The sequence below is a fragment of the Mus musculus genome, chromosome 11, assembly GCF_000001635.26.
Source record: "Mus musculus strain C57BL/6J chromosome 11, GRCm38.p6 C57BL/6J".
NCBI lineage: Eukaryota > Metazoa > Chordata > Mammalia > Rodentia > Muridae > Mus > Mus musculus.
The window spans coordinates 82,866,769-82,890,765 of record NC_000077.6 but is presented as its reverse complement, the minus strand read 5'-3'; the positions used below and the strand labels follow the sequence as shown (position 1 = coordinate 82,890,765).

General features: G+C 47.4%; 2 protein-coding genes across 18 annotated transcripts in view; both read left to right on the top strand.

Annotated features, from left to right (window-relative positions):
- The first annotated feature begins 141 nt into the window (after positions 1–141).
- Positions 142–18,806, top strand: Rad51d (RAD51 paralog D). 9 transcript variants are annotated; one of them, NR_102718.1, is made up of 10 exons: positions 142–428; positions 735–796; positions 956–1,097; positions 6,802–6,883; positions 7,139–7,273; positions 7,784–7,879; positions 8,905–8,995; positions 9,095–9,165; positions 11,414–11,581; positions 11,743–17,703. NR_102718.1 is itself a non-coding variant. In NM_001277939.1 (10 exons), exons 1-10 carry the CDS (start codon positions 347–349, stop codon positions 18,211–18,213), a joined length of 924 nt encoding a protein of 307 aa, NP_001264868.1. In that variant the 5' UTR covers positions 142–346; the 3' UTR covers positions 18,214–18,806. The 9 variants fall into 9 exon arrangements, 5 of the variants coding, with proteins under 5 accessions (NP_001264868.1, NP_001264867.1, NP_035365.1 ...); NM_001277939.1 differs by lacking the exon at positions 11,743–17,703 and adding an exon at positions 18,196–18,806 and having other exon boundaries at positions 956–1,074; NM_001277938.1 differs by having other exon boundaries at positions 956–1,074; positions 8,905–8,980.
- Positions 18,807–19,529: 723 nt separating this feature from the next.
- The window catches only part of Rffl (ring finger and FYVE like domain containing protein), a 67,418-nt gene continuing 62,950 nt past the window's right edge, over positions 19,530–23,997 (top strand). For 3 of the 9 annotated variants that reach the window (XM_030246247.1, XM_017314715.2, XM_006533987.3), the window contains exon 1: positions 19,530–19,758. The gene's annotated coding sequence lies outside the window, so the exon portion shown is untranslated. The other 6 variants (NM_001007465.3, NM_001164571.1, NM_001164569.1 and 3 more) reach the window with 4 other exon arrangements.

Genomic DNA, 23,997 nt, shown 5'->3' with positions numbered 1-23,997 from the left:
TGTAAGCTCTAGGTGTGCTTGCAGGTGGCTGGCGCGAGTCGCAAAGCCTCTGTGTTTGCCCTCATGGTCAGCAGATGGCGCTGCAGGCCTGGCCTACAAAAGACGCTCCAGTCCCGGAACCCGGAAGCGTCGGCCGGAGGGGGCGGGCCTAGGGCGCCTAGAGTCTTGCGAGTTGGGAAGGGTTAGTGTCCCTCACCTCGACTTGCATCCTCTTCCCGCCCCTTCGTCCCGCGCTGGCACGCCAGGACCTTTTCCCTAAGTAGAACTGAGGAATGCCCAGAGTGGGGGACTCGGCGAGCGCCCAAGTGACAGAGAGCCCCCAGGGCATCCTGGGTTTGTAGGGACTATGGGCATGCTCAGGGCAGGGCTGTGCCCGGGCCTCACCGAGGAGACCGTCCAGCTTCTCAGAGGCCGAAAGATAAAAACAGGTGACCTCATGGGCACTACCCCGGGGGTCGGCACCGTGGTCGTGGTACACATACGGGGCCTTTTGCTCTAACAGGATGGCCGCACTCTTCCTCTGACTTTCTGAGGAAGCTGGGTTCGCAGGAGCCGAGGCAGAGGATTTTACTGAGTGCTGGGCCCTTTGCGGGGTCGGTCCTGCATCAGGGCCTGCGTGCTCGAGATAGGTAGTAGAATAAGACCTTAATCCCGTTTGACAACAGAGCAAAAGGCAAATGTGGCAAGGCTAAGCCATTCCTGCTGCCAATCACCTGCACCTGCTCTCTTTCCAGTGGCAGACCTGGCAGCTGCTGACTTGGAGGAAGTAGCCCAGAAGTGTGGCTTGTCCTACAAGGTGAGCTCGCGATCTGCAAGCTCCATTCCAACCCCTCTTCCAGCTGCGCCCCCACGCTGCAGGATCAGAGTTCCTTGGGATAGATGGGGGGGGGGGGGGGCGCTGCTCTGAGGGGGCAATCTGGCGGGCCTGGAGCCTGAGTGTCCGCCCTATTGGCAGGCCCTCGTTGCCCTGAGGAGGGTGTTGCTGGCGCAGTTCTCGGCTTTCCCCTTAAATGGCGCAGATCTCTATGAGGAACTGAAGACTTCCACGGCCATCCTGTCCACCGGCATCGGAAGGTTTGTATGCGAACCTGGACAAGGTGAAAGCAGAGACTGAGGCTTCAGAGGACGGGGCTGGTGAGGGCAGTCCAGAGCGGTAGAGGAACTGCAGGCGTGTGGACTCCTGAGTGTTTTTCCCTAGAGTAAAACTGTAGGGTTTCTTAGCCTCAACACAATTGATGGGGGGGGGGGGGGGGGAGGCAAGTCGTTATTTCCTGAGATAGAGATATCCTGTGCGTTGAGAGTCGTTTAACAGCATCCCTGGTCCTTCTCTACCCACCAGATGCCAAGATGCCCCCAGTTTTAATAATCAAAAAATGACTCAGTATCTCCAACAAGCTAACTTTTCCCAGTGAAGAGCCACTGTCCTATAACATAAGATGTCGTTAATACCCCCATTGTTTAGTAGAGTCCACCATACGTCAAAATAAAGCAAGTAGCAAGTGAGACCCGGGGAAGGATTGGGGTCCCGGGAGTCTGCACTTTTGCGCTGACATAGGCCAGTGGTTTTCAACCTTCCCAGTGCTGTGACCCTATAATACAATTCCTCCTGTTGTGATGACCCCCCCCAACCATAAAATTACTGCTTTGCTACTTCATAACTGTAATTTTGCTACTGTTGTAAATCATAGTGTAAATCTCTAAAAGCAATATAGTCGGATCTGCCACCCCTGTGAAAGGGTTGTGCAGTCGTCGGAGGGCTTGTGTTGTGACCCCTGGTTGAGAACTGCTGCCCGAGGTTATGGATGTTAGAAGTTATTGACCTCCCTTGTGGTTAGCCTAAGAAAGGGGCCAGCAGAGGTGAGCCCGGGGTTATCTGATCCAGAACCTGTTGTCTCTGCCATCTGAGGCAGCAGAGGGGAACGGGCATACTCCAAAAAGAGCAGTTACATTGTGCCCTGTTGTTCGGGTTGGGAAAGAATTGGAAGACAGCTAGCATTTTCTGGCCAAGCGAGTCTGACCTCTCTCCCGGCCTATTTGTGCGGAGCTTGATGAATAACACGGCCATCACAGAGGTCTTTGGATCGGTCTGGCCCTTGCTGTTTCCATAACACATTCTCTTGGCAAGGTCCGCACAGTCTGGTGCTTGCTCTCGCTGGTTGGGGGTCTGTGTTTGTAATCCATCAAACATTGGCTGAGTGCCTACTGGGTGCCAGACACATGCAGATGCTCTCTGGAGGAGTGGGGCTCAGGATTTTAACTTAATTCCAGCTGACTGTTCCGAGGTATACTTGGAGGTGAGAGGCCACTGTGAAAGCATTTGTAGGCTATGGGGCATAGCTGTGCAGGACAGACGGGCCAGCCAGCCAGGAGAGGCCAAACAGGGATCTTGTGTTGCTGGTTTGGGTTGTGTAAGTCTGAACCAGGGTTTGTGACCACGGAAGACATGTTGAAGGAGAGATGTGAGAAGAGAGACTTACTGTGAGATCAGGTGTAAATTTGAAGAGTCAAAGGTGGTGGTTTGCTGGGCTGAAGAGTTGGCCTAGTGGTTAAGAGCACTGACTGCCCTTCCAGAGGTCCTGAGTTCAATTCCCAGCAACCACATGGTGGCTCACAACCATCTGTAATGAGATCTGATGCCCTCTTCTGGTGTGTCTGAAGACAGCAACAGTGTACTCATATACCTACGTAAAAATCTTAAGGAAAAAAAGATGGTTTTAGATTTCCCTCCAGTGTGCTGTGCCTACCTAGTGGATGTAACTTTGAAACCGGGAAGGTAAGGCTATAGGCAAGGTTAGTGAAACTTGTGATTAGCATGCATTAAACCTGTTAAACAGGGTCCTTTGCTGTGGGCCTTCTTGGCGTGCTGAGGTGCAGCGTAAATCTTTGCAGGGCAGACACCGCTGTAGATGGAGGGATCAGTTATGCCTTGCAAGCCAGAGCTTTTGTTGTCGGTTATCTCTGTTGGAAGAAGGTTTGCAGGAAACATGAGGCAAGGTGTCTGTATGAGTGACTGAATACAGAATAACTGATGGGAGGTTCCATGGGAAAGGTGGGGAGAAATCCCAGAAACCTCTGCCCCCTAGGCAGTCCTGGTTGGAGTCCTTCTGCATATTGATATGCTCAGAGGTAACAGGGGGTGTCCTGGCCGTGGTAGGGAGCCCTGCTCCAGAAGCAGTAGGAGGAGTCAGGGATGGAAATGCAAATGAAAGTTGTTTGGGAGGCAGATTATGGAGGTGGGGCCTCGGAATGTGGTTGTTTTTTTTTTTCCTTTTCCTTTTCCTTTTCCTTTTCTCTCTCTCTCTCTCTCTCTCTCTCTCTCTCTCTCTCTTTCTTTTTTAAAGCCGGGCATGATGGGGCATGCCTTTAGTCCCAGCACTCCGGAGGCAGAGGAAGGTAGATTTCTGTGAGTTCAAGGCCTAACTAGGAACCAAACTGAAGTCTTCAAGAGTAGAAAGTAAAGCCGGGTGTGGTGGCACACGCCTTTAATCCCAGCACTCGGGAGGCAGAGGCAGGTGGATTTCTGAGTTCGAGGCTAGCCTGGTCTACAGAGTGAGTTCCAGGACAGCCAGGGCTATACAGAGAAACACTGTCTTGAAAAAACCAAGTTAAAAAAAAAAAAAAAAAAGAGTAGAAAGTAGCCTTAGCTGCTGAGCAGTCTCCAGCAGCCCCCCCCCCCCCAGTGGGTTCTCTGTTTGTTTTTGTTTTTTAAAGGCAGGGTATCTCTGTGTAGTCCTGGCTGTCCTGGAACTCACTTTGTAGACCAAGCTGGCCTCAAGCTTAAAGAGATCCACCTGCCTCTGCCTCCTGAGTGCTGGGATTAAAGGCGTGCGCCACCATAACCTATCATGTGATGGGGTCTTAACTGGAGTCAAAACCAGCGATTCACTTTTCCTATGACCATCTGCTAAGTGTAAAAAAAGAAATACTCACTCTTGGGTCCTGCTGATAGAACTTTTTTTTTTAATGTTATTTATGTATACATTGTTCTGCCTGCATGTATGCCTGCAAGCCAGAAGAGGGCACCAGATCTCATTATAGATGACTGTGAGCTACCATGTGGTTGCTGGGAATGAACTCAGGACCTTTGGAAGAGCAGCCAGTACTCTTAACTCCTGAGCCATCTCTCCAGCCCCTGATAGAACTTTTATTTAATCAATCAAGGACAATGTTTCTCAAATTTGTCTGCAGATTGGAATCACCAAGGAAGGAATACAAACAGCCTCTTGATAGTTTTTGATGCTCCTGGTGACTCCAGACAATTGCTGATAGAGGGTACTTTTAAAAAACAAACGCCCCTGGAAGCTGGGTGCATGGAGTGTGTGCCTAGTTCCAGTTGCTAAGATAGGAAGATCATCTGATGCCAGGAATTCAAGGTTAGCTTGAGTTAAGACCCCATGTCACAAAAAAAAAAAGAAAAGAGAGGGAAAGAAAACAAAACAAAACAAAAACCCAAACCCAGAAAGACCTAGTACTGTGCAGGCAGAATTGATTCTCCAGCTTGAGCATGCACCCAAATCACCCAGACCTCGCTCTTTCCCTGTCTGTCTGTCTGTCTGTCTCTCTGTCTTTCTCTCATTTGTGTGCATGTGTATTGGTTTGTGTGCCTGTACACATGGATGCCAGAGGGCAACAGATGTTATACCTTAGGGACCATCCACTTTGTTTATTTTATATTTTTCATTTTCATGTGTATGAGTATTTTGGTTATATGTATATCTGTGTACCACATTCATTCCTAGTGTCCTTGAAAGTCAAAAGAGGGTATCAGACACACACACACACATCCCAATAACTGGAGTTACAGATGGTTATAAACTGCAATATGGGTGCTGAGAATTGAACTCTGGTCCTCTGTAAGAACAGCCAATGCTCTTAATCCCTGAAGCATCCCTGTAGTCTCCATACATTGTTTTTGATGCAGGGCCTGGGACTAGTTAACTAGCTTTGGTTAGCTGGCCAGTGAGCCTCAGGGAATCCCCTGCCTCAGCCTTCCCACCACTGGAATTAGAAATGCATACCATCACCTCTAACCCCAGCACTGGGGAGGCAGAGGCAGGCGGACCTCTGAGTGCAAGGCCAGCCTGGTCTACACAGTGAGTTCCAAGACAGCCAAAACTGGCTTTTTTTTTCCTCTCTCTTTTAAAATTTGCTTTAGTTTAATTAGCATGTATCTGTTTCAGCATTTGAGTGTGTGCACATGTATTCAGGGGCCTGGAGAGACTAGAGATAGCAGATGCCCTGGGTAGTTGTGAGCCAACTGCTCAGCCACTCTCCCGTCCCTCACACTCAGCGTTTTATGTAGGTTCTGGGGACTCAAGCTAAGGTCCCCATGCTTGCAAGACAAGCACTGTTATTGACTGAGCCATTGTGTCAGCCCCTACCTGAATGGGGTTCTTAAACTTCCGAGGCAAGATCTAACTCTAGAATCTCTGATGCAGTTGGTCTCGGCCCCACTCTGGGAGAACTGGCCAAGAGGAGCTGCTATGATGGAATGTCTCCAGGAGAATGGGTTTCAGGAGAGGCTGAGGCTAGAGATCTACTAAGTAGATGCTTATTAAACCCACACAGAATGTATGGTATTCCAAGAAGCCACAGGGTGGTGCAAGAACCAAAGCACGTCAATTGGCAAGAACCTGTGGTTCCCGAGTTAAAATAGGTGGAGTAGTGACTAGTTGCTGCTCACCATGTGCTGATTGTTGTTGGTCATCAGGACTGTCTTCAGAGGCCTGCAGTCTGTGACTGGTGATGCCGAGTTAGGGAGGGCGGGGCATGGTGAGGCATTGGTCCAGACTGCAGCTTAGACACTTTAGCTCCTGTCCTGGGCAGAATGTTGAGGGTAGTGACCTATTTCACTGTGGTTTAGGGGTAGAACTGGGCTTAGGAAGTGGCCATGTTTTGAGGTTCATCTCAAAGCTCCCACACTAGAATTTTGACAGTCAGACCACTGTCCTTTTGTTCAGTAACATTTACTGTGTGCCTTCGGGGGCTTTTCGGCTTTGTGCTAATACTGGAGCTATAACAGGGGTAAAGGCCTCAGAGCATTTCTACCAGATGAGGGAGGCAGACAAAAACAAGCAAATAAAAAATAATTACAAACTCCCAGAACTAATAAGCGAGTTTAGCAAGGTCTGGGGATACAAGATCAACACATAAAAATCAATTGCATTTCTCTGAATTCACGATGAACATGTGAAAACTGAAATTAAAAACGCTGTGCCATTTGCTGCTGCGTCTAAGAAAATGAAATACTTGGGTCTAAATCTGACAAAGCCCGTGTAGAATTTGTATGCTGAAAATTAGAAATGCTGATGAAGGAGATCAAAGGTGACCCAGATAAACGCAGAGACGGTCTGTGTTCATGGATTACAAGACTCTACATTAGTGAATGCCAACTTTCCTCAACCTCTTTCTTTTTTTTTTTTTCCTTGATACTAGAGGTTGAACTCTGGGCTGTGCATATGCTAAGCAAGCAGTCTACCATTACCATTAAACCTTCTCTCCAAAAGAAAAAAAACTATATCCATACACACCACACACACACACACACACACACACACACACACACACACACACGGAGCAGAGGGAGGGAGGCACTTGGTCAGTATGTATACATATGTATGTATATGGGTTTTTTTGGAGCCAGGGTCTCATTATGTCCCTGTTAACCTCACCTCCCTGATGGTGGGATCAAAGGCATATGTCACTGTGCCTGCTTTACTCCCCAAATTTATCTGCAGATTTAATGCAGTTTCTTTTCTCTTCTCTTTGCCCATCCCCCATTCTCTCCTCTTCTACCATCAGCCTGGACAAACTACTTGATGCTGGCCTCTATACTGGGGAGGTGACTGAAATTGTGGGTGGCCCAGGTAGCGGCAAAACCCAGGTACCCATGGGTCCAACAGTGGGGGAAGGTTGGGGGAGGTGGGTGCACTGTCCTGAATTCCTGGGGGGGGGAGGGGTACTTGCAGGTGTCCTTGTGAGTTTCGAGGTCAGACAGACCAGATGTGTGCTGAGAATGGGTCGGCCTTGGCAAGTGTATGTTGTTGGAATTGGGCAGGATGTGTTAGGGAGCTGCCTGGTGGCTCTCCCTCTTCTCCAAAGGCTTAGGTTTACCCAGCATCTCATCTTGTCTCTGAAGGTGTGTCTCTGTGTGGCTGCAAATGTGGCCCATAGCCTGCAGCAGAATGTACTGTATGTGGATTCCAATGGAGGAATGACGGCGTCCCGCCTCCTCCAGCTACTACAGGCTAGAACCCAAGATGAGGAGAAACAGGTAGGAGGCAGGGTGGCTGGGGTCCTAGAAAATCCTGATGCTAGGAGACCTCATGACCCTGTACGCTGTAAGGGTTTACACCGTCTGTGGGAACCATCATTGTCCCTTTGAACCTGGAGAATCTTCTGCATTCCTAAAGCTGCTTATGTTAATGTCACCATCCCAGCTTGGCTGCCTCCCACACTGACTCTCCAGGAACTTTAAGGCCTTGCTTACCGTAAATCAGAGCAAGCAAGCACCTAGCATCTGTGTTTCTAGCCCATTTCTTGCGTGTGGGCAGGCATCACTAGTCAATCATATCGGTCCTTCCTGCTGAATGCTGAATGTCGTACAGCTCAGCACCCAGGTAGTCACCACTGTGAGATCCAGCCCATTAGGCAAAATCCATTTGCCATTCTGGATGCCAGCACTGTGTCTAAGTGCCTCTTTGTCCTTTCAGCTCTATGATTACTCTTTATGGCTTGCCTGGATCCCCTCTCCAAGTCCCTGCTTCTCTTTCTCGCCCCTCAGGCAAGTGCTCTCCAGAGGATACAGGTGGTGCGTTCATTTGACATCTTCCGGATGCTAGATATGCTACAGGACCTTCGCGGCACCATAGCCCAGCAGGTGAGCTCGCTCATCTGCCTGCTTCTGCTTTCCCCAGCTGGCCAGGGGTTGCCTGTATGCGGGCAGGTGTCTGACCACGGACTGTATTCGGAATGTATGTGTAACATCCCCAGCTAGGTTTGCACGAGCACACCCCCTAACCCCCAGGTGGAATTCTGAGGTGCTTAATTCCTGCGCTTCCTTGTTGGCAGGCTCACCAGCCCTGGACAACAGTGGGCTCCCTGAGTCCAGGGTTATACTGTCTTCACTTCTGTGCTCCTCACTGAAATCAATTAGAAAAACATTTGTGCCAGGCATGGTGGTGTCGAATGCCTCTAATCCCAGCACCTAGGAGGTGAAGGCAGGTGGCTCTGTGAGTTCAAGACCAGTCTGGTCTACAGAGTTCCAGGACAGCCAAGGACTACATAGAGAAACCCTGTCTCAAAACCAACCAAACAAACCCCCACACACAAACATTTTGTGTGTGTTGGGGGTTGCGCGGGGGGGGGGGGGGGGGGGGGTTGGTGTCTTACTATGTAGCTCTGGCTGGTTAGGAACTTACAAAATCCCCCTGCCCTGTCTCCTGAGTGCTGAGATTAAAGGTATTTGCTTCACCACATCTGGCTAGGAGACTCTTGAAGCAATCTGATTGTCCTCTGTGAGACTGGAGGTTGGCACTAAGTCCAGTGTCCGATTCTCCTGCTCTTCCTCTCAGAACTGGCAAATGGCTGCTATAGCCGCAAACATTTTGTACATTATCCACTTAGGTTCCATAGTTAAGCAAGTAAGTGATAAATTTCTCAGAATAGCCCTGGCTGTCCTGGAACTTCAAAGACATCTGCCCAGCTCTGCCTCCCAAGTGCTGGGATTAAAGGCATGTACCACTACCACCCAGCCTAAACTTGAGAAGGGGGGGTGGGGAGGGAGGAAAGAGCCCAAGACCTACATCTGCTGAGCCATCCCACTGGCCTCCACCTTCTAATAGAGGAGCTTGCCCAGGGCGGGCCCTAGAAGTCATTGGTTTGTGCTTGTCCCCATTCCAACAGGAAGCAACTTCTTCAGGCGCCGTGAAGGTTGTGATTGTGGACTCGGTCACTGCAGTGGTCGCCCCACTTCTGGGAGGTCAGCAGAGGGAAGGTGAGGAAAGGAAGGAGAGCCTGGGGACAGGGTGGGGACTTCACCTGCCATCCCTGTCCTTTGGCCCTCTGCTGCCCCTCCTCTCTGCTCCTCCCCCAGGCCTGGCCTTGATGATGCAGCTGGCCCGAGAGCTCAAGATCCTGGCCCGGGACCTGGGTGTGGCAGTGGTGGTAATTTCTAGCTCTCTGTTTCTCTTAAATGTTAGTTTGGAACTTAATAGCCCTTAAGAGGACAAAACCTAGAACCTAGCTTCTACAGGTCAGAAAAGTGTTACTAGCTTGCCTTTTGTTCTGTATGTGTGTGTGTGTGTGTGTGTGTGTGTGTATATATATATATATATATATATATATATATATATATATATATATATATATATATGTATATGTATATATATATGTGTGTGTGTGTATATATATATATATATATATATGTATGTATGTGTGTTTATGTATGTATGTATTTGACTTTTTGAAACAGGTTTTTTTTTTTTTTTGTACAGCTCTGTCTGTCTTAGAACTTGCTCTGTAGAACAGGTCGTCCTGGAACTCAGACATCTGCCTGCCTCTGACTCACAAGTGCTGGGATTAAAGGCATGCACCACCACCAGCTTTGAGAAAAAAAGTTTAAAAAGGAAGTTTGGTGACCTCAACCACTTGTAACTCCAGCTCCAGGAGACCCAATGCCCTCTTCTCATCTCCATAGGCACCTGTACTCATGTACATATACCCAAATGCAAACACATGTGTATACATGTAATTAAAACTAATGAAAATCCTTTTGAGACAGGGTTTCTCTGCATAACCCTGACTGTCCTGGAACTCCTTTTTGTAGGCTAGGCTGGGCTTGAACTCACAGAGATCTACCTGTTTCTTCTTCCTGGGTGCTGGAACTAAAGGAGTATAATTATTGAGTCAGGACTACCTATACTTTTAGCGTTTATGTTCTTTTTTTTTTTTTTTTTTCCGCGGGTTTCTCTGTATAGCTCTGGCTGTCCTGGAACTCACTTTGTAGACCAGGCTGGTCTCGAACTCAGAAATCCTCCTGGCTCTGCCTCCCGAGTGTAGTGCTGGGATTAAAGGCATGCGCCACCACACCCGGCTTTTTTTTTTTTTTTTTTTTTGGGGGGGGGGTCGAGACAGGGTTTTTCTTTTTTTTTTTTTTAAGATTTATTTATTTATTATATGTAAGTACACTGTAGCTGTCTTCAGACACTTCAGAAGAGGGAGTCAGATCTTGTTACGGATGGTTGTGAGCCACCATGTGGTTGCTGGGATTTGAACTCCGGACCTTCAGAAGAGCAGTCGGGTGCTCTTACCCACTGAGCCATCTCACCAGGCCCGAGACAGGGTTTTTCTCTATAGCCCGGCTGTCCTGGAACTCACTCTGTAGACCAGGCTAGCCTTGAACTCAGAAATCCGCCTGCCTCAGCCTCCCAAGTGCTGGGATTAAAGGCGTGCGCCACCACTGCCCAGCTAGTGTTTATGTTCTTGACACAGTGTCTTACTAGGCTTTCAGGCTGCCCTTAAACTCCTAGACTGCTCCTGAGGGGCTGGGACTACACACACACACACCCCACACCCAAGTACATGTACTTCAAATGTCTAGCTTGCCCAATTTTAAGGAAATAGTATACTAATTTGTGCACCTGCAGGCAATGTGAAAGGACCTGTTGTTATCTTGCTCTTTCAAATGCAGGGTCCTGGGCCTCCATCTACTGACTTCTGGGTGTTTGTGGGTACTTGGGGACCAGTCTCTGGCAGGGAGAGTGGAAGGAGCCATTGTCGCTATCCACAGGAGGCTGTGGTTTGAGTGCCTCTGTGGCTGGTCTGCTTAAGACTAGTCCCAGGGGCTGGAGAGATGGCTCAGGAGTTAAGAGCACTGATGGCTCTTCCAAAGGTCCTGAGTTCAATTCCCAGCAACTACATGGTGGCTCACAACCATCTGTAATGGGATCTGATGCCCTCTTCTGGTGTCTCTGAAGACAGCAACAGTGTATTTATAACATAGAAGAATAAATGAATCTTTATTTAAAAACAAAAACAAAAACAAAACAAAAAGACTAGTCCCAGATCAGGACTCCTTATCCAAACTTTCCCTCTTCCTCACACACAAACACACTCCAGACCCAAAGGGCTGGCTACACTGTTCTCAGGATGCCAGTGAATAGCACAAGTACAGTACTGGCTCTACTTTAGGAAAGATTAAACAAAGGTACCCTATATCCTATACTTGATATCAGGTCTAAAGCACTGAGGCTTTGTGGAGAGCTGGGTGCAAGCCAGGGAACCTAAGTTGTGGTTCTAGATTCAGCTATAAGCTCTAGCACCAGGGATAAGTCAGATTTCCTGTCTGTAAAAGGAAGCAGTAGGAACAGATGTCCTTGGTCCTCCCATCGTGGACCTATGTCCATTTCTGCAGGTGACCAACCACTTGACTCGAGATTGGGATGGTAGAAGATTCAAACCTGCCCTTGGACGCTCCTGGAGCTTTGTGCCCAGTACCCGGATTCTCCTGGATGTCACTGAGGGGGCTGGGACACTCGGTAGCAGCCAACGCACAGTATGTCTGACCAAGTCTCCCCGCCAGGTGAGCCAACCCAGGGGATGCCAGGGATCTTGGGCCCTGGAGAGAGTGGTTTCCATGCCCATGTGTATCTCACTGAAGGATTCTTTGATGCTGAAACCCTGAAACAACCAACCCCTTAGATTGCTTAATTCTACCTTCCTCTCTCCTATTTCTTCTTCTAGCCAACGGGTCTGCAGGAGATGATAGACATTGGGACATTGGGGACTGAGGAGCAGAGCCCAGAATTACCTGGCAAGCAGACGTGACACTGTTGATTGGGAAAGGGACAGCCTCAAGGCCCCCACAGCTTTCCTTCCCGGGCAGCTACTGTCCCCTGCCACATGGGACCTAGCAGTGCAGAGGTCTCAGGCTCATCAGAAGACAAGCCTCAGTCCCCTCAGCTTCATTGTGTGAGATCTCATGGAGCCCCTGGCCAGGGGATGCTGCAGTGAGAGAGACCTAGAAGTCCATCAGGGTCTCAAGTTTTCTTCCTTTGTGTCTACCGAATGTTTCCAGTGTGGGTTGAGGTCAACCTAGCTTGAGGCCTCACTGAAGAAACACAGTAGTACCTGCATGAATAGTGTCCTGGTCCTGTGTGTTACCATTGGTTCCTAAACCCCTCCCTCACACAGTAATTGGGCCTTTGCTCACCCATTCCCCCCCCCCCATTTATTTTGGTCTGTTTTCCCATCTGCAAGATGGCAGTTTCTCAGTCTGCAAGTTATTCAGTAGAAACAACCTCAGAAATGTCAACCTCTTTATGCATATCCTACTTTTTTAATGTCCTACTCTTAAATATATATAACCAAGGAGGCCCTCTGAGCCCTAGAGCCACCTGATTTCCCCTAAGAAGGTGGGTTTTTTAGTTCGTGCAGTGGGGCTCCCAGAGAATGAGAGTGCCTCCTTCCCTGCTTGCTGACTGGGTTTCACACACCTGCATACCTCACCCTGATAGGTGAGAACACAGCTCGCTGCTGTCCCAGGGATATAATTTACCAGGGAGGAAGGCTATGACCTGCTCTCAGTGAACCAGACACTTGTTTCATATGCATGGTGGCCTGTGGGGTGCTTCCTCAGTCTAGAGTAACCAGAGGTGCTGAACCATAGCCTAACCCATAAACAGACACAGGAGAATTTGCACAGTAAATAGAGCCAGCTGGGAAAATTGATGCCGGCGTAAATAATACATGGCAAATCTAGTCTTTTATACAGAAATTCATTGCTGGTGGCTCTAAGATGCAGTATAATTACACCTCTCGTCCTGCCAGCTGTACCACAGCCTCATGTCTTAGTGAATAAAATAACCCCCTGTCTGTTACCAACACTGTGGCCATCCATCTGAGAGTCATAACTCTGGCTGAAAGGGGAGGATGGTACCAGGAACGGCAAATAAAAGGCAGAGAGAAATGATCTGGGTTGTTTATGGACCACAGTTTTTACAGGAAGGTCATGCTTGGTTAGAGAGCCCGTTGTATAATTGCTTGTGTCCTAGCTGAGGGAAAGAGGGAACACAGTTATAGGATCTGATATTTAGGGCCAGTGAGATGGCTCAGCCAGTGAAGATGCTTGCCACCAAGCCAGACAATCCGAGTTCAATCCCTGGGTCCCACATAATGGGAAGAGAGAAGAGAGACTTGCAAATGGTCCTCTGGCTTCCATACATCCTGTGGACTATCTACGCCTCTGATGTGTGATAATAAAAATGTAACAATTAAAAAAAGAAAACAAGACCTTTACAGGTGATAGGCATAGCAGGGATAGGCATAGGCCTGAAGGATGGAGATGAATGACAAAGGGGCAGGGGGTGTTTGCACGAACGACAATGTGGTTAGACTTAAACTCTCACACTGTCTTCCACAGAAGACCCCAGGAGACATCAGTCTCTGGTATCTACACCATGGCTGGTTGGTTGGCAGGTTACTTCCTGCAACCCAAGTGAGAAGCAATATATTAAACCAGGCAAAGCAAATACCGGCCACTCTTGATGCGCTTTGGCCATCGAGACCTTAGCAGATGGTACCAGTTAGTCAAGGGCACTCTCATGGAATGTTTCACAGTTTCTTAGTGCAGTTTTGCAAGGAACCACTGCAAGTTAGGGACTTGGGTGTTCAGGGAGGAGCCCGGTTGCCGGCTCTCCCCTGGGCGGGTCTGCCCTGTATCCTGCCCGTTGTGATTTCAAGTGCTTCATATGTGAGTGAGAACAGCACTGTATTAGAGACCCATAAGGATCATTTGGCCTGGATTGTCTCCCACACCCCCAGCCCCTGCTCTCCATCCCACAAATGTGGGATGACTCGAATCCAGGACCTTGTGTGTGCTAACCATAGCTTCCACCACTGAGATGCACAGCCAGCTCCCATCTCATATTGTTAAGAGAAAGAACCAAGCCTTTAAATGTGACAGTTCTGGTGGCAGAACTAAAGGCCCCCTGTGTCTCTTCTTGTTCTTTCTGCATTTGTGAGAGCTTGTGAGTGAGTGGCTTTAATGCCTTTTAGAGATATCAAAGCGTGGCCTAGGGGTGCTAGGATGCTTGCCTAGCACCGACAAAGCTCTAGATTTGATCCTTAGATCAAGAAAAATGTAAGAGAGTGATGTAGGATTGTTTCTCTCATGATGTGGATAGCCATTAGGCCCCTGCTGTCTTTTGTCTTCTTTCACCATCATACAAGGTCTTTGTATGTCTGTTTGAAACTAGACAAAATTAATGTTAAATACCTACTGTCCAATAGCACTTGATGGTCTCAAGTCGGGAAGCTGAGCTTTCCTAACAGGATTAAAAAGAAAAAAAAAGTCCATGTATTATTGAGGCTGCTTTCCATAGCAAGTAACAAAACTCCACTTAGGCATCAATGATAAGGAAGGTTACTCATCGCTGAGAAGGTGATACCAAGGCTGATCAATGCAATGGCCCAATGTGGAAAAGCCGTGGCTTTTCTCTCCGTCTTCCCTGTTGCTTTTGTTCTCAAGCTTGTTGCCTTCATTAAAACCTGGCTGTAGCCTCTCTGAGCAGTAGGCCATATACGACAATACCCACGGGCAGGGAAGGGACCCTCTCCTTGTGTCCTTTGAGGAGCAAGGAAAACTCAGAGCATCCTAATGTCAAGTGGTATGTCCCATTCAGTAGTGGAAAAGGAAATGGGGCCTGTTCTAGTTGCAGTTTGTGTTGCTGTGAAGAGACACCATGACCAAGGCAACTTTTATAAAGGATAACATTTAATTGAGGCTGGCTTACAGTTGCAGAGGTGGGAAGAATGATAGCGTGCAGGTTGACACGGGGCTAGAGGAGCGGTTCTGATCCTAGGGCAGCCGGAAGGAGGGTCTTGACCACACTGGGTGGAGCTTGAGCATAGACCCTCAAAGCCCACCCCAACAGTGACGCACTTCCTTCAACAAGGCCACACCTCCTAAGAGTGTCACTCCTTGTGGGCCAAGCATTCAAACACTATGGGGGGGGGGGGGCAAAAACCTATTCAAACTACCACAGTGCCTCAGTGGTAGTTTTAGACCAACCAAGAAACAGTCATGGAGTTGGGGCTCTGGCTAAGCTTTTATTTACTTATTATTTATTTATTTATTTATTTATTTATTTATTTATTTATTTATTTATTTGAGGCACCTGCTGTGGGATAGACTGTGTGGAGGAATTAGACAGTGGGTGGGCTTGTGTGTGTGCTCAGTGCCTTAGCACAGGTCTCACTGAGGGCCTAGGACAAGCTGAGTGGCGCTGAGAATCTCTTCATTTTACAGACTAAATGGAGCTTGTTGAGGTTTTAGGACATGTTTCTGTTAAGCGACAGCATGGGAGTCTAAACTTGAATCCGTTTGATGCCAGACTTTCTTTTCTCAACCTCTTGCTGCTTTCAGCTGAAAATATGTAAATATTTTAACAAAATTCTCTTTCATATTTTGCCCCAAACAGCAGAGGCTGCGTATCTCAACCCCTTTTCAGCTGAGCTCACCATAAAAAGCTCGATCACAGATCTGCTTTATCACCTCTCCCTAGTTTCCTTTCCCCCAGGGAAGAGAGAATGACAAATACTCGAGAGAAGGCAGATAGCGTGTGTGTGTGTGTGTGTGTGTGTGTGTGTGTGTGTGTGTGTGTGTGTAAGAGAGCTGAAGGGTTAGAGGGGAGGAAAGCTGAATGAGAAACAGCAGGCTCTGCGCATGCCTGACAACCAGGAGATAAGGCATAGAGATGTAAGCAGAGCCTGCTAGGCTTTCACTGTATTCTGGCTGGGAGGTGTCTGGGTAGAGTTTCAGCTGTCCAGTTCTTTGTGTTGGTGATGTGTGTGTATGTACAGCTGAAATTATAAAATGAATATGTAGCTGGGTGGTGGTGGTGCACGCCTTTAATCCCAGCACTTGGGAGGCAGAGGCAGGTGGATTTCTGAGTTCGAGGCCAGCCTGGTCTATAAAGTGACCAGGACAGCCAGGGCCACACAGAGAAACCCTGTCTTTAAAAAAACAAAACAAACAAACAAAAAAAAAAAAACAAAAAAAAAAGGAAAAAAAAAGAAAAATAATAAAATGAATATGTATATTTTTATACTACATGTATGTGTGTATGCATTGTACACCACATTGTGGTGGTCTGAATAAGAAAGGCCCCATAGGCTTATCTATGTGAATGTTTAGTCATTAGGGAGTGGCACTTCTTGAGAAGGATTAGGAGGTGTGGTACTGTTGGAAGGAGTGTGTCACTGGGGTTAGGCTTTGAAGTCTCAAAAGCCCAAGCCAGGTCCAGTTTCTCTCTCTTCCTACTGCCTGTGGATCCAGATGTAGAACTCTCACCTATTTCTCTAGCACCATGTCTGCCTGTGTGCCGCCATGCTCCCCACCATGATGATAATGCATGAAACCTCTGAAACATTAAGCCAGCCCCAATTAAATATCTTCTAAGAGTCACCTTGATCATAGTGTCTCTTCCCAGCAATAGAACAGAGACCAAGACATACACACATATGATTTTTTTATTTTTACTTTTTGGAGAAAAGGTGTCTGACCTGGTGAGATCTTGAACCTTCAGTTCTCCTGCTTCAGCCTCCAGACTGCTGGATTATAGGTCTGTGTCAACTCAACTGGCTTCGTTTCCTCCATTGCTTGTTTTATTCATTTTATCTTTCAAAAGATTTATTTATTTTATGTATATGAATGTTTTGTCTGCATGTAGATATGTGCACCCTGTGTGTACCTGGTGCTTATGGAGGCCAGAGGAAAGTATTGGATCTCCTGGAACTAGACTTACAGGTATTTGGGAGCCACTATATAGTAGCTGCAAACTAAACCCAGATACTCTGCAAGATCAACAAATGCACTTAATAGCTGAGCCATCCTTCCAGTCCCTTATTTTGAATAAGAGCAAGGTATAGTATCAGTCAGGTAGTAAAGCACTGTCTAGCATGTCTAAGGTCCTGGTTTTAATATCTAGTACACCAGCTCCGCACATACAGACAGACAACATTCACCATTAATGCCTCTATTTATCTATCTATCTACCTATCATCTATCTCTCTGTAAAAGAGTAGGATTCTTGACTCCCAAGTACTGAGATTAAAGGTGTGTGCCCTCACCAGCTGTCAACAGCTTGACATATTGACGTGTGTGTGTGTGTGTGTGTGTGTGTGTGTGTGTGTGTGTGTGTGTGTGTGTGTGTGTGTGCCGTGATGTCTGGCTGATTTTTATGGAGAGTCATATCCTGAGATGTTAGAGTGGCCCATGGTTGGTGATTTAGGACTTTGGAATCAAGGAAAGACCCAGGTTTAGTACCTTGCTGCACTCTTCCTGCCAGAGTCCCCTTGGACAAGATAATGTGTTTGTTTTACTGGTAAAAATCTATGTTATACAGAGTTACATTTTCCTTATTGGTAAAATGTGTATCTCAGGGGAGTTAAGTAGGTGATTTATGCAAAGTGCCTTTCACAGAGAGACTAGCACATAGTAGGTGCTCCATCACTATTAGTTCTTCTGGCGCCTGCCAGAAGTAACAGAAATCAGGGCACTAGGACTTAGAAGCCTTGCTGCTACTAATAAAAGAAATAATGTGATTTATTTTTTCAGTGCTGTTTGGGGAAAGGCGTGTGCTTTATAAATATGTATTGGAAAGTACTTAGCAAATGAGTAGAAATAATAAAAATATGTCAAAGGAAACAGCTCCTATAAATATGTCACTTGGTAGACAAATTAGTGTTTTATTACTACTAAATACTATTGCTCGCCGAAAAGGATTTCAGATTACTCGCACAATGGGTACATTATTGAATGCCTCTGCGGAAGGGCACGATAAAGATGAAAAATTGTGATGGTGATAACGCCTAAGGTGGAGAAAGGAGGGGTGTGGGTCCGAGGCCTCGCTCCAGTAAGCTGCTCATTATTTAGCAGCAGTCGGATGATTTAGCCACAATATGGACCAGAGGGCCCTGAAAAAAGGATTTCTGTTGGATACCATGAATTCAGGCCCTGATTATCGTCCGACTGGGGGTGGGGTGGGGTGGGGTGGGGGGTAAGTGCACTTCCTTTTCAGAACTGGGCACTCTGGTTGTGAGTTAACAACAACAACAACAAAAATCGCAGGTCTGGATCTCCTTTCACTTCTGTTTTGGACCTATTACATGTCTGTGGCTATCATTCATATCCAGAGATGGACAGTGTGGTGAAGAACCTGTGTCTCCAGCACGGCGCTCAGACCCATTTCAGAAATATCAGAGGATGGACAATGTTGGTGCGTCAAAGGAACGGAAACCAGAAAGGGAAGGGAGAAAATGATATACACCTTTGTGGAGGAAAAAGTCCGGAGAGAAGCGGAGCTCATAGGGAACTGCAGCAAAGCGAAGCTGCAGAAATAAGCAGGCAGGAGAAAGGGGCAAGGGGCGAACATCCAACTCAGGTGCCAGGGGTCCTTAGAAGGCGGGGCTCCCTGTACACTCCAGGTTGGAGAAAGAAAGAGTTTTGCATCTGAGTTCTGCTTTTCTCTGTGTGGAAGCTCGAAAATTACTTAAAATGTAGATCCTTGTTGATAACAAGCATATAACAGTACAGAGCGTGCTGGGGTGTTCTGAGAACTGGAAATAGCAAAGGGCTTATAAAGTGAGTCTGGTACGGATGCACATATTTTAGCTCTGGTTCCCTTCTGATAGTCTTTATTTTAAAATACAAGGGGTAGCACTGTGGTAGAGCACTTGTCTAGTATGTACAAAAATCCCAAGCACCAAAATATTGAATAAATCAAAATACAAATTGCTCAGGAAAACTCTGAGAGGTCTTTGATGGGAACCTGAAGCATAAGAAAATGATGTCACTAGACACCAGCCAGAAGAATTAGCATTTATATGACTTCCGTGACTAGGCATCTTCTTAGATCACTGGCTAATGATCCCCTATGCTACCCTGGTGTTTTATGCTTTACTAAGGCCTTTGTGCATTATCTCATTTAATGTGCGGGCCCAACCGGCCTTTCTGGGATGGGGAAGATATTGGAAAGGTTAAGTGCCTGCCAAAAGGTGCACGGGTGATGAACGATGGCTGGGTGGTTTCTTAGCAGTCGTTTTTATTGTACTGCAACCTTTCTCAGCTGTGTCCCCACCTTCCTAACATGAAAGTAGCTTATCCAAGGAGGAAAAGACAGGTTATGATGCCCCACTGAATTGGCTTTTAATATCGCCAAGAAACTTAATAAATTAGATGAGTCTGGGGTTCTGGAAATCTGTCGGGTACGATGAAACATGAAATCAAGGGTTCAATATTCAAACTTTACTATAAAGCTAGTTAGTGATCTTAAGGGACTTGCTCAAGATCACCACATAAGGGATTGGTTGGCTCGGCCTAGACTGGGGACTCCACACCTAGCCGGGCTCCGACAGAGGGCGCTCGCGGAGGCTTGCACTCTAGACCGCCGCGCGCCCGATTCCTCTCTATGGTGGCGGGGGCGTGCGCTCCCGCGGGGGTGGGGTGGAGGGCGGGGCCGCAAGCCGGGAGGGCGGGGCCGCACGCTGGACGGGCGGGGCCCACGCCGAGCCGCGGGGGACTGGGTTAGTGGGGGTGGACTTCCTGGGGCCGCCCGTGAGGATGTGGTTCGGGCACCCGGGCGCCCCTCAGGCGTGGAGTTGCGGCGGCCGCAGACCCCGCAGCCCCGCTGCCTGAGTGGCCGCGGTCGGGATCTGGCCTCTGCCGTCCCAGGTGTGGCCCGGCAGCGTCCGCGGCAGGTGAGGAGGCGGTGGCTGTGGCTGTGGCGGGTTGGGCTGGAGGATCCGGTGCTTCAGGCTGTGCTCCGGGGGGTGTGAGGATCCAGCTGCGCTCCGGGAGTGGGGCAGCCCTTTCCAGGAACTCCCCACCGCCAGGTCACCCCACACCTGTCCCATGAAAGTGCCGCAAAGCATTTCGTCTGTGTGCGCCGTAACCCGGGACGTGTGTCCTCAACTTGTACCCAAGTGTCGTAAGAACCCGGTAGGTCCTGGGGAAGGATGCATTTCTGTAGGACAGAAAACCGTCTACAGAGGCAGAGCTTTGGCGGCACTGGCTCTCTACCAGGAGGACCCTGGAGATTCGGAGTTTGGAGGTTAGATGGGAAGTTTGGGATGCTGCTCTCCCCTCCTCCCTCCTCCCTGCCAGAGTCTGCTGTCTGCCTCTTGGGAGTCGACCTCTGTCCCCGACGTGTGTTAGGTCGCCACTGTGTGGTCCTGGCCGAGACTCAGAGGGAAGTAGGGCCCCTCTCCAGCTGGCTGCCCAGGAGACATTTGACCGGGCATGGGGAAGTCTGGGTAGATCAGGGGAGTCCACAGCCTTTCCTGGCGTCTGTTTGAGCTCCGATTTAAGACCGGTAGAAAAAAACAACAGCAGCGTACTTCTTCCTTTTTTCTTTTTTTTTTTAAAGCTGTCATGGGGGTGGGGGGGTGCTGTTGTGTAATCGAGGAAGATTTCCACATTCCTCTCAGTCCACCACGGGGAAGATTATTCTTAGCTCGGAAATGGGGTTTTACCCACAACTCACACTCTGTGCCCTGGTTAAAGGCTAGAGTGACGCATGAACAAACACCCCAGGATGCGTGTGGCCTTCCAAGAAAATAGTAACCTCCTTATGTATGTTTTGGCTGGTGGCTTGGAGAACCGAGAGACTTCCTGTCGCCACTTTTGAGAGCTGCATGGTGGTTCTTGCCTTGACAGTTCAGTATACTGAAATGTGGGCAAGGCTGTTCGAATACTGTGGCATTTTTCTAGGAATGGAAGGGGACTATGTCCTGGGCAGTTTGTAGAGTTCTAAGACCAAAACTGGCCGTATATTTCCTTTGTGGCAGCTTCCTTATCCTTCCCTCCTCTCCCCCCCCCCCCCATTCTTTCTAATGTTAGCAACTGTTTGTAAAATTTCATATTTGCTAATTCTGGACTCCAGAGTACAGTTAAAAAGTTGTGGTTTATTGGAGGACAGTAGCAGATTGATGTGTCAGGGCTAATTAATAACTTGATGGTGTTCAAAGATGTCCATGTAACAGAGGATACACACTCACCTTAATGTTTAATCACAGAGCCCAGTACATTAAAACTTCTTAGGCCGGGCAGTGGTGGCGCACGTCTTTAATCCCAGCACTTGGGAGGCAGAGGCAGGCGGATTTCTGATTTTGAGGCCAGCCTGGTCTACAGAGTGAGTTCCAGGACAGCCAGGGCTATAGAGAAACCCTGTCTTGGAAAATCCAACCAAAAAACAAAAAAGTTCTTATATTGATTAGCTGTGATCCTGACTCTTTACACTGGGATCCAGGGTTGTAAATCCATCAAATTGACCAATTTAACCAAGTGCTAAAATAAAAACAAAAAAAGAGAAAGCTGTTCTCAGAAAGCTTAAGTTCTTTCTTTCTTTCTTTCTTTCTTTCTTTCTTTCTTTCTTTCTTCTTTTTAGGTTTTTTTCGAGACAGTGTTTCTCTGTAGCCCTGGCTGTCCTGGAACTCACTTTGTAGACCAGGCTGGCCTCGAACTCAGAAATCCACCTGCCTCTGCCTCCCAAGTGCTGGGATAAAAGGTCTGCGCCACCAGGCCCAGGGCTTAAGTGTTTTCAAACTTTCTATCCACCAAGCCCATTGACCTAAGTACTTAGTAACATGTAATAGAAATGCCTGGTAAAGGGATTTTCATTGACATGTTTAACAAATAGCAACATTAACAAAAAGATGGTTTCCTTTCCAATTACAGGAGACTTGTGAAGTTTAATGCAGCCACTTTGGACTGTGTGAGCCACACCTGCTACTTTCTGACATCATCTACATAAACCTAAGGAATGCTGGGGAGGGAGCTAGGTACACTGGGTTTTATTCCTATCATAGAATCTTTAATACTGCTGTTATTTTAATGGGGTGTTAGGGACTTTTATCGCCAAACTTGTGCTGGTAATATATTTATGTTTGGAGAGGAGAGAAAGATTAACTGCTGCACCTCACAGTCTGTCTCTAGAGTTTAGAGTTGGAGTATCATTCAGTTTGATGAGACTAGACCGTTTAGATTGCTCCTAGTGAAGTCTCAAGGGAGGGGCTGCTTTGCTTGCGTTGGAATTGAGTACTTGGTGGAGGCTACTGGTTCTTAGCACTGTGTAGGGAGCTGGTGGTGGGAGGGGGTGGAACTGAGGGTTTTGCCCATACTACAACCGTAGCCCAGGACAGCGAGGGCTACAGAGAAAAAAAAACTAAAAAAAGAAAGAAAGAAAGAAAGAAAGAAAGAAAGAAAGAAAGAAAGAAAGAAAGAACTTAAGCTTTCTGAGAACAGCTTTCTCTTTTTTGTTTTTATTTTAGCACTTGGTTAATTTGAATTACCGACATCTGTGATGTTGGCAATTGAAAGGGCGCTCTTTCCATATGCAGACTGGCATTCCCATTCTTCAGTAGGGGAATGTTCTGGTTGCTGTCTCTTTCTGTGACTTTATGTTAGCCATGGAATTTTAAAATCCTAAAACCAGTTGAGCTCTCAGGTCTCATAAATGCCATCTCACATAGGTAATTGGCCTCTTGTGTAGCCTGTAGTCCGCCCTGTCCCCAGGACTTAACAGTTGCTGTGCACTGGACAGTGGTCACATCTAATTCTGTTAAGCTGGTCTTAGTCTAAACCCATTATCTTCTCTCTCTCTCTCTCTCTCGATGGTCAGGAAGTGTTTCTACTTTGCTTTCCGTATTCAGGCTGATTAGGCCACATTTTGGAGCCTGGTTACAACTGAAGCAGAGCTAAGCAGTTCGTTAAGAGTTCTGCGTGTTTTTAAAACATTTCCCTTTTACAAAGCAAGCATCAGATCTCCATTTCTTCAGGGAGAAACCCAGCTCTTTGAATATGATAGTAAAACAAAAGCTGGTTTTTTCCAGCATTCTGGCATTAGGAAATCTGTGGTAAATTTTTCTTTACTTTCTGGTTTTTTTTTCCCAGTATGGTGACTAGTCGGTAGTGACGAATGTTGACCCATGGACATTGGGAGATCCTGAAGTCTCCCGTGTCATCTAAGGGAGGTCACACTATATTCAGGGTGTAGCTCTCACCCTGGTTTTTTGTAAGGAGTTTCCACAAGCCAGCCACTTCTTGCCAGGTTCTGTTTGTAACCCAGGTATTCTTGAGAAAACTGCTGACCTTAGGGCCCCACCTCCTGGAGATTTTGATTCATTCGGTGATGACCTACATTGGAAACCATCTGATTTCCAGAAGCCTTCCCGGTTGCTTCTGAGGTGTGCAGTGCAGCCTGACTTGGTAATCACTGTTGTATTGCGTTGACATGAATATATGTATTTGTTAAGTATAAAATATGTACAATAAAAGTGTGTCATCAGTATGGAACTTTGAAAACTGGAGTTCATGTCTCTACTTTTTTTTTTTTTTTTTTTTTTTTTTTTTTTTTGGTGTTTTGAGTCAGGGTTTTCCTGTGTAGTCCAGGCTGTCCTGGAACTCACTCTGTAGACTGACATGCTAGCCTTGAACACAGAGATCCACCTGCCTCTGCCTCCTGAGTGTTGGGATTAAACCCATGCTCCACCACAGCCCAGCTTTTCTTAAAATGTTTAAAACTGGAAGGGGATACACTGACTTCTTTATAAATCGGCAGTCTCTCTGATAACATCGCTGTGGTGTTTCCCGGGGTGTTTGGTTTGCTAGAATAGCCCATCTCCTAGCTGTGACAGATAAACAAAAGGCTTTTACAGCTTTGATGTTCGTTGCTTCACAGCAAGGCCCCCCCTGCTGTATTATCTACTGGGAGTCATGAGGGAGGGTTTTTGGTGAAAGTAGCTTTCTTTATCCCCTGAGTGGGCAAATGAATGATAATGGAGAAACGACTGGAGGTTTGAATAGGTAGTGGATGTAGTTATGATCAGTGTGGGATAGGAGAGATGCCTGGGATTTTCTGTGTACGATTTTAAAATAAAGCCAAAGTGCTAACTGTTTAAGTTTCTCACAAACGAAGCCCTTCCTGAAATTAATAGGTG